Source organism: Charadrius vociferus, unplaced genomic scaffold (genome assembly GCF_000708025.1).
Source record: "Charadrius vociferus isolate BGI_N301 unplaced genomic scaffold, ASM70802v2 scaffold79, whole genome shotgun sequence".
NCBI classification, from domain to species: domain Eukaryota; kingdom Metazoa; phylum Chordata; class Aves; order Charadriiformes; family Charadriidae; genus Charadrius; species Charadrius vociferus.
The window spans coordinates 694,400-705,206 of NW_009650182.1; the positions used below are offsets into that span (position 1 = coordinate 694,400).

Genomic DNA, 10,807 nt, shown 5'->3' on the forward strand with positions numbered 1-10,807 from the left:
CCCCCCCAAAAAAAAAAATGCACAAGTATATTATCTTATTTTTGCAAACACAAAAGCTGAGATGCAAAAAGATTGGGACTTTGTAAAGTCATCCCATATACCAGAAATAGAGCATATTGAAATTGAGAACCTCTTTAGCTCTATTTTATGGTCACTACAAAATAGCAGTCCTGGTACAGCAATCCTGCAGTGTAATGAAGAATTTGTACCATGGCCATATCTTGTGGGGAAAAGTTGCAGACTTGCAAGGAGTGTGAAGAAAACACATTGTGAGTCACTGAGGAGGTATAATCCAGTCAAGAAATGTAAGTCTGATTTGTTTTCAAATTATATTGTTTTACATGCCCCAAGCTATAAAATAATCATGTAATTGGAGACATATGTTTTGCTACATTCTGAATAAATTCTGATTCAAAAGTTTTATTTCAGGACTTTCTCCTGATTTCACAAACTTTAGGTTTTAAAAATTACTGAATAATTCATACATTTTAAATGAGCATTTCCTTACTGAGGGAGACTTTAGAGTACAGCTATGTAAAAATAATTCCAGGCAACCTTTACTTTTTCAGAATAATTTATTTGCTAATCCTGTTGCTTTGCTAATATTTTTACATATATTGGTGGGAGCGTGCAAGGTGGTCTAAACTTCTGGAGAAAACATCCACTCAAATAATTAAGATATCCTTTCTGCTTCTATAAAATATTTCAGTTTTTTAATCCATGTTTTTAATGCACTTTTTAACTGCAACCCTTGGTGCTAGCAAAAGTGTAGGATTGTAGTTTTATGTAGACAGTACTGATGTGAAGCAAATGTTTTCAATAAAGAAATATGAAGCACTGCAGACCAAGTAAAACTTTGTCCTTTCTTTGTGGAAGCCAATTTATATAGTGTTCAACTTTTAACAAGCCATGTTATTTTGGAAAACTCTCTTTAAAATTCTCTCATGCTCAGTCTAAGCAGAAGAAGATGAGAAAAGGCACTATACACAGCACAAAACTAAGAAAAATAATTCAGTATGCTGAAGTTGATATGCTGCCTTAAAATTCAATAGTCATAATTTCTCTGCTAAGGGAAATGTCTCAAAAGATATTAAATTTGGTTAATAATGACAGAGGGCTTAAATTATCTCCAAGTAGTAGGGTTTAGACTGCAAGCTTGATGGGGGCCAAATTATGCCATACCTGTCTTCTGTGGGATTTCTTAGGTCTTCGTGAAAATGCCTGAAGGTGGCCACCATTGGAGACAGGCAGTGGACTGGCATGCCTGATGCGACGCAATGGTTCTGCTGTAGTTCCCCCTGTAAAAGACAAGAGGGTTTAAATAATCAGCATAAGAAGCTAGTGTATTGTTATAGTTTATGATTTAAATCCCTCTGCTGTGTTTCTTTCTTTACCCTCCTCTTCCTGGAAGCTGCCAATTAATCGATACAGATAGTTAGAATAAACTGGCTTTCTGTGGGGATCCTCTTCCCCAGCCACAACAGTATTAAATTTCTCAGAGCTGCTTTAGGGGCTTCTTCTCACTCCAGAAATCCTCCTGCCAATGAAAGAAGGCACTGGATGGGGACAGGAAGAGAGAGACCAGTCGTTCTGTCTCTTGTGAGAAACTCTATCTTTTACTTGAATGTAACTTCGCTAAATTTCAAGTTTGCTCTTTGTTTTGTAAACTGTCATGCAGATGTGTGCTATTACTTAGCAGATCAGGACCAGAGCTCATTAGTCAGTCCTTCAGTAGAAATACATGTGTTGCGGTCATGTAGTAGCTGCTGGAGCTCACCTCATTTGAGCAGCTTCATGAAGTCAGCAAGATGTTCCTGCCATGAGGACTGCGTAAAAAACAACTCCCGCTGAATTCACCCTATCATTAATAGCAACAGTGGTGTTCTCCGTATTTATTCTATTTTCAAATGGAAAATCACCTCAGTGTCAAATGACCTTCCTTAATTTATACGAGCTGAATGCCCAGCCTTACATCTGAAAGGGAAGCCACTGGTCCTTTGATAGCAGATTTGGTAGAGAAATCCCTAACAGCTCTACCTATTTCTATCTAGAGAAAAAAAATACAGAAATCTCAGCATCCCATTCATGTTTGTATGAATTTATAGAAAGAGGATGGCAGAAGGTATGAACAAATATGTACATTATATACATTTGGACTCGAAATATAATTGTGTCCCTAGTGAACCACTGATTTCCATGCATGGAGGAAATGACCATTTCAGCTCAACGTACATGTTCCAAATGCCAGTAATAAGGAGACTTTACAAACCGGTGTAATTGTTCATATATTGAGCTTCTTGGATGTTCGTTCTATGGTAAATATTCAAATTGTTGCAAGCCTTATCCAACATACACAGAACTAATGGCAGCCGCTGCTAAATATTTTTTGGCAATACTCATTTCCATAGAGGCTCTTTCACATAGACCTTTTGGACTTTAAACGTTATACATTCCCTTGCACAAAAAAGGGAAAGGAGCTGCATTATAGAGGGCTCAGTTGCCCTACACACTGTTGGTCTAAAACCAAGATAGCCGAGGTTGCTTGACACCATAAGATCAAAGATAACGGTAGCATGATTCCAAGGCTGTGTATATACAGTCAGAAAGCTGCTGGGTCCATGGAAATATGAAATGTAGTCTCAGACGAAGGATATTGTTTTTGCAAGTGGGTGTACATCCCTAAGTCTCCTTAATTCTTCTAAATCTAATATGCGGGATGATGGTTAGAAGAAAAAAGGGAGAACTTAAAAATCAATAGTTGCAAGTAACTATAAAAACATTCTAAACAAAGTGGCCACTTACCACATGCTTTACTCTGACCACCTCAACATTGGAATATTACATTTATGTAATTCCTGCCATAATTCATACTGTTGGATCGTTAAACATGTATTCAGTTATTGCCAAGCATAATTGTGAGCTGCTGGAAGCATTACTGGTTTGCAAATATGTATTTCTTCATAGATGAATAACAGGGTTTTCTTCCATGCTCATTTGAATATCACTTATGAGAGAATTTCAAATAATATATTTTAGAGGGAAGATTGTGAGAGGACTGCAAGTAGCAAGAATTAACTAGCAGAAACACGATTACTAAAGAACTGCTGCTGCATATTCTCTTTATGGGGTAGAGGTTTTACAATATTTACTTTATATGATAAGAGTTATAAGTAGAATTCTATGTTGTCTGTTCAGCCTATTATGCAGATGGTGCTTGATTAAAATCTATTTTAAACTACAGCGATTACTGCAAGATAGTGTGCATAAAACAGCTCTCCTAGCTCCATTAAAGGCTTTGGTACTATTGCAGTTTATTTTAAATATGCTTATAGACATTTTCCAGCTTCTCAAGGGACGTTTAGGTATCAACGATGTGCCTTACTTGATAGTTTTAAATCCTACACTAGATATTCTTGTGATCTATTATGTGTGCAACATGGTTAATGTACACTTTTTTAAAGTGAAAGATTATTGCTTTCTTGTGATAAATAAGTTAAATACATCACCATAATTAAGCAATAAGCCATGACAGGAGGTGGATTACCATGAGCTAACTACACCTCCAGGGATTTTGAGGCACAAGTCTATGCCTAGCAGAATATATATGGTTTTTATTTTATTTCCCGTCTGTCTCTGCTTTGGTGGTTAGAAGTGGAGTCTATGAAACTGATAGACTGATGGGAGCATAAGGTAGGCCATCATCTCAGCCATTTGCAAGGTTATTAGTACTGGAATTCTGGTATTCTTTTTATTTTGTTATTTTCATATAAGACAAACAGAATATCCCCTGTGAGTACGCTCTTTTTAACAGTGAGTCTTTGAAGTCTCTTGATCATTCAGGTTGGAGAATAAGATTTTAGAGCTGTTCTCAGAACAGCCTACCAGAAGACTTCGTACACAAGTTCCTGCAGCCTATCACCTAGTTTAAGGGTAGTTTAAATAATGTGGTAACCTAATATTCAGAGAACTTTTAAATCTCCTTGGTCCAATAATTGGCTCTTCTGAAAAGAGGAAAACCTTGGCAAACAGAAGAGGTAAAATTTTAACTGTAGCCCCAATTATTGTCAAGCCTCCTTGCTTTTAGAGTTTGCACGGAAGAGTTTAGACTGATATTGCCAAATTAACTAGGGAGCCCTAGTTAATTACCATTTAGCTGGTGGTTTTGTGTACCCTGTAGAATGAAATAATAGCAAGAGACTGAAAGTTGGATAACTTAATAATAGGTAGCACACTGCTGTTTTTTTCCCATATTTTCCAAAACGCTGGCAGCAGGTTCCATGGCCGTTAACATTGTATTAAAGATGCATCTATTGTAACATAATGCCAGGAAACAAGCAACTTCATTTTCAAATTGTGTTCATCACATTATTGTTGTGCTTAGTAAGCCACAGAGATCCATGTTGTTCACTGTAGTCACCTGTGCCCTGTACAACACCACACAGTGATGTGTATAAGAAAAATATAAGAGGTTTTTTTCTCAAAATGAGGGTTTCCAGCTATTTTGCTCATGCCGTTCTGCTGATTTGAACACCTGTGTTCTCCTATGTCACTTGATATGCATTATTAAAAAATAATAAACAAGGATGTGATAAAAGTCATACCTAGTAGATCCTTAGCTTAGAGCATACCTTTTACGCTCTTGATCTTCTAATACTTCAAAACACTTATGATGTGCAGTACTCTGGCTGTTCCAACAAGAGAAAAAAGCCTTTGAACCCTCTGGTAAGATCACACATCATTGCTACAGGTATAGTGAATTAAGTGGCCATATCAAGAGAAGCTGCTTTGCCATAGAGCTCCAATCTGTTGAAGAATCAAGACAGTGTCCCTTTTTGTGCTTGGAAGTCATCTAGGAAAGTAGGGTGCTTTGGTGATCAGGGTCTCGGAGCTATTAAGTGGAAAGCTGTAGTTGCATTTAACAACTTTGCACAAATGCTCATGTGCATTTTTTTTTCAGGTGGTACACAAATAATGCACACGCACTTTTCTTCATATACCATTCCTCTTTCACTCATTTCCTCAAACCATTTGTTTTTACACAAGCAGAGGGAAAAATGATGCAGCTAAATCCAGATGGATCAGAACTGATCCCCCAAAGGAGTCTAAACTGTCCATACTGGCAAAACTTTGTTTCTTCAGATTTTAATTAGAAGGTGTGCAGAGGAATGTCTATAAATTGAATCATTTTATTCACAATTGGATTATCTTCAAATTCCCTGGAAGGTGTCCCACAAGTTGCGGTAGAAATTTATTTGAACACTAGTCTGGGGTAGTTCTGGGAAAGGGTGAGGACAAGGGAAAGGTAGAAATGACAGTGTTCCTGCTGTCTGCAGATGGTTCATGTGGTTGAACTGGTGGTCAGGCTATAATGAAACTAATTTTATTTGAATTTACTCATTATATGCATGTTATAGCCATTAGCAATAAAACTTAGAAAAGGTGAAAAGATGACCAGATGAACTATAAATGAGATTATAGCAATTAGATGAAAGTAAAATATAAAGCACTTTGAGGGGCAAAAAATGCCTAATCTGAAATACTGAAAATGATTTTTATACATGACTAAGGCAGACAGTATCAACATTTGGATTATGAAAGATGGCAACTAAAATTCTATTTTTGCCTGCAAAATCCAAAATCTTTGTACCCCAGAAGCTGTAACAGTCGATGGACTGAATTAAAATGGCATCTTTTATAGTACTTTTCTAATTTTATTTTACAGGTTAATGGTGGAGAGAAGAGACCTGCTTCAGATATGGGAAAGAAACCCAAAACTCCCAAAAAGAAGAAGAAGAAGGACCCAAATGAGCCGCAGAAGCCTGTGTCTGCCTATGCATTATTCTTTCGAGACACTCAAGCAGCCATCAAAGGCCAAAACCCCAATGCTACTTTTGGTGAAGTCTCTAAAATTGTAGCTTCGATGTGGGACGGCTTAGGAGAAGAACAAAAACAGGTACAAAATGTGCTGTAGCTCAGAGGCTTTGTTTCAGGAAAGTGTTATCAGGGTCATCTAAGCACTGTAGGCAGCTTCTTTTGTTTGCCAGGATGAAACTTGAATATGTGCCATCTCAGGAATATAATTTAAAGAGACTGAGATAAGGAGAGTATTGTTTCATTTCTTCGGTATGAAACCAATACAATTTATTTTATTTTATTATTTTTTTTTTAGTTTTGGGGCGTGACACAAGCTTTAGGATTATATTTAGGATTGTTTTATGCCGAAATTGGTGGGCCTAAGACTTTATGACAACATTGCCCTGTCTATGACAGTGTGGTGTAAGAGGACCTTGCTGCCAAAAATTATATCTGTGCAGTGGGACCTGACATACATCCGAGCTCCCAGTTGCAGGTGTTTCCCTGCCCCACGATGCCAGAAGGGGAGCTGGGCTCATATCTTCTCCCGACCCACCTGGCTTTTATGAAAGGAATTACAGATGTTTTGATCTAAAGACATGTAGTGTGGACCCGGCAAATTGACAGTGTTCTGGGGTATCCTCCAGCATACACGTGGGCTGTGGAAATCACATCCCATAGTTACTTCCATTGTCCATGGAAAGGCCTTGGTTTTGCAAAGAGGTCAGCAGAGCTGGGTCTGGATCTTTGCAGAAATCCTTCCAAGTCAGGCAGATGCTATGTAAAAGTGGGCAACTCTGGAAGCTCATCACGTTCATGTGGGGACGGTTGGCAAATACCATTCATCCTTGCTGTAGCATACCATTGCTTTTCTGTTGTTATTGGCCGCATTTTTACTAACTGCCAACAGAATAGATTGGGTAGATAAAGAAAGGGAAGCTCGAGGAAAGAAACAGATATGGAGGGAAAGGATGTGCTGAGTGAGAGTTATATTGGCTGCAGGAGACCTGGGTAGATGTTGATGTCAGCACAAAGAGGGGAAAAGTACAGGGATAAAACTGCATCTTATTCATTCCTACAGAGCATATTATTACTACAAAATTATGGTTAATAAGGCTAGGAATTAAAAGGAAAATTTTGTTCTGATTTTTCGGTAGACAAAATCATTCAGGCTTGGAAAAAAAAAGGTTTACTCTGCTTATAACTGGTACATCTAGATCCCTGTTAAAGGTAACAGTATAACAAGAATCAAGATTTGGCACTCATTGGCTAACTTTAAAAAAAAAGGCTTATTCTAGCTAGTGTCCACCATTGAATAAGGTCAGCATTTGGAAGGTTTAGTTGGAGAAAACGTAACTTTCTGAATGCAGGGATCAGAGAAGTCACTTGGCCTGGCACATTAGAGTTATTTTGTTGTGTTGTCTCTTTCTTCTCCCTTTTTTAATATGTCCAGCAAAGGCCAAGGTTAGGTCCTAGATTGGACAGACTGTTTAGACCTTCCCACTGCAGCAGTTCTGTCATAGTTGAACATTACTTTTTGGGACCATGATGATGGGTGTTCACTTTTGACTCAGAAAAAATACAGACTGTGCCTTTGCTTAAGTTCACAAGCAAGAGGTTTTGATGCCAATCCTCCTCGTCCAACATGCCTGCCAGCCACCAGGAGGGACAATGCTAAGCCTTATCAGGAGTAGCCACTGCAGACTGCCCAAGCGTGCGAGAAGCAGCCTGCTTTCCCTGCTGTGCTTGGCGGGGAGCTCTGGACACAGCTGAGAAACTATAGACTGTGGTATCTGGCTTAAATTGGTCCCTATTCCAAAGAAAGGTCCTTGCCCAGAATCACTGCCTGTGTTGGAATCTGGACATCCAAACACATACCTCAGGAGTGCTTGAGGTAGTTAGATCTGTATCTTGGACCCATCTTGCTTGCCTGTGGGATTGTGGATCCAAAATGTCCTGAAATGGTGAACAGCAGAGACCTGGACTTCTCTCTAGTTTATCTAGTTTATCCCTGTCTCTCTAGTTTATCTTACATCTCTCTAGTGATGACACCAAGCAAAAATTATTTATTTCACCAGATCTTGTGTTTGGTTTTCTCCACCATTTTTCATAATGACCCTTGATTTGTGGCTGTTGCAGTGGTGCAGTATTTCCTTCCATAATATTCCCTCTGCTTACAACGCAGAAAACTTGACTTCATGAATAATAATCCAAGACGATATAATGGAGATAAACCTAAAAGACTATAAAATGCACATTTCCTTAGAGCTTGTCACATTCATAGTACCGGCAGAAAATTGAAGTCTTTCCATAGAATTCTGTTAAGAAAAGTACATAAAACCCTAAATTTCCAGCTTTAACTTGGATTTCCTATTTGTGGTTGAAAGCAATAGTTGAATAAGTCCTACACTGGACAGCAGAACAAAATTTATTTTCCTTATCTCTGTTGTCCTCAATTTAAGTTGGAACACAGCAGAATGATGTGTTATGGAATCCACATGACACATCCATGAAAAAATGGCTGCAACTAGATTTTTAAGCCAATTATTCCAAGAGTTTGGGTTAGCATATCTTTGTTGCTCTTTGACTCATTTTGCCTATTCATTATCATCTGTTAAGCACATTGTTAAAACTCCAGGCCCAGGCCCTTTCTAATCTAGCACTGTACAAAAAGAATAAAAGATAGTCCCTATTTAAAAAAATTGGCAATCCTATTTTCTAGAATAAATTTAAACTCATTCTTTATTCCATTAGGGATCTAATAGTACAAAGTAATGATTACAAGACATCTTAACTGACTAGATAGTCTGTATTTTAAAGGCCTAATTTTTCAGACCCAGAGCATTAGTAACTGTTATGAAACCTGTGGGTCTGGTAGGAAAATTGGACTCTAAAAATACAAATGATTAATGTAGCATTTGGAATTTGGCATTGAAGAAGCTTCAGAAATTCAAAAATAGTTAAATAAAGAAACAAAAACATCATTAGAGGAATGCTTTATTGATAAATTATACTTGCTGAAAAGGATTCAATTATCATAAAGCTTCTGGCTTTTATGTTTTGGAAGCTAATGCTTATTCTGGAATTTAAATAGAATTATGTTTCCAAATTATGTTTCCTGAATTGGAACGCCTTTTACTATTTAAATAGTAAATATAAATGAATCAGAAAGTAGAACATAATGCAGCTATTGAGAAAGAAGAATAACCTCATGTTTTCATGCCAAAATAAAATCTTCTTTGTTCCTATGACCTGAGCCAGCTTTTTCTGAAATGCATAGAATTCTTCTTGTTTATTCCTGAAGATTGACCACAGAATAAATAAAGGTATTGAAACTCAGTACAGCAATGACCTAAGGGCAGTATATGTATGTCCAAGCCTTTGCAACAAAACTTTGATAACATGGCTTATTAGACTGTAGCTTGAAAGAGTTTGTGCAAGACCCACATATGTTTTTCAAACTGTGAAGAAACTAGGAAAATGTTGTTTGAGAAAATAGGATTTGAATGACAAAAAAGGAAATGTTATTATGAACTAGATGATAGTGGGTGCCTTACTGAAGTTGGAGGGAGTTGTACTTAAAATGGGTCACACTGATGCTCTTACCATGAGAGTATTGCAATTTATTAGATTAAAGCAGATACCACTGTCCTTGCACCCTCATTTTACCATATGAAGACATTTGCATTTTTGGGTTATATGCTATAACTGTTCCCATTAATTTCTGAGCTTACAAGGGCCATTTGCAAACAATGCTGATGTGTGCCTATGTTTTGTTTGTCCAAACCTGTATACACAGAGGAGTCTAGAAACTAAAGGGACTTTAGTGGTCATGGTGGACTTTGTCAAGGTTTCTTCTCAAATTCTGAATTAGGTACAATAGTTACACATGATCAGAAGCATGAACTGTGCATTTTCCTTCATTTTTCACTGTAAAAGTTTTCTAAAACTGTTCAGATTAATAAACCTGTGAATGGAAAGCAGCTGTAGCAGTAGTATGTTGAGGTACATTCTCCTCAGTGCTGTAGCCATAGCACAGGGATATTTTCAGTGGCTTTTCTAGTTCCTCTCTTACAGTCACAAACACTGTTTTCTCCTTAGTCAGTACTATACTTCTGTGTGTCCCATTTTTATAGCTTCTTTATGTACATCTTTGCCCTTTGCACACATTTTTACTGCAAAGGGGAGAAAAACAGCCCCCAGGAAAGAGGGTTCAGCATGCTAAATGGTCCAGTCTCCGGCTTTCAGACAGAACGCTGGTTCAAACTGCATAAAAAGGCTACTTAGGTCATTTTCTGTCCTTAGATGAAAAAGGAAAGTCATTTTAAATCAGTACCAGATGTATGTGTACTAAATGAACCTTAAGTTTCTAATTGGAGTCCTAGTAAAGCTGTAATAGATGTGGCAAATTACAAACAAAATGTTCTTGTTTACATTAGTGTAACTTTAAAACTTCAGCCAAAGACCTTAATAAATGTGCTATTATTCTAAAAATGGAATTGAATGTCTATTCAACATTCAACAAAATTAATCTCTGGTGTAACTTCAGTGACTTAACGAGAATTCTAGCAGGAATGAATTTGGCCTCCTGTGAACAGCTTAGTGTGCATACGTATGTGTGTGTATGTGTTTCTGTGTGTTTACTTAAATGTTGCACTGGCCTTGCAGCGGGAGGAAGGATGGATTCACCTAGGGGATCCAAAACTTAATGATCAGAAGGAGCAGGCGAAGCGACTCTTTGAGTGCTGTAACATATGCCTTCTTTCAGGCTGCATAATTCATACATAGTAATATTAGCTGCAACAGTTCAGCTCAATAGCAACACCTCATTATTTTATCCCTCAGTATTTATTCCTATGTTTGACGCCTCATGAAATTACTGTTAATGTGTTTATATAAGGGCAGATCTGACACAAGTGGGAAGAATTTAATTTCCCACTCATTCTTTCCTGCT

At 37.5% G+C, this 10,807-nt stretch overlaps 1 protein-coding gene across 1 annotated transcript in view; it reads left to right on the forward strand.

Annotated features, from left to right (window-relative positions):
• Positions 1-10,807, forward strand: part of TOX (thymocyte selection-associated high mobility group box) — a 229,457-nt gene that overhangs the window by 185,475 nt on the left and 33,175 nt on the right. The window contains exon 5 of the mRNA XM_009892768.1: positions 5,723-5,953. Within this exon, the coding sequence (XP_009891070.1) occupies positions 5,723-5,953 (231 nt within the window). The remainder of the gene's footprint in view (positions 1-5,722; positions 5,954-10,807) is intronic.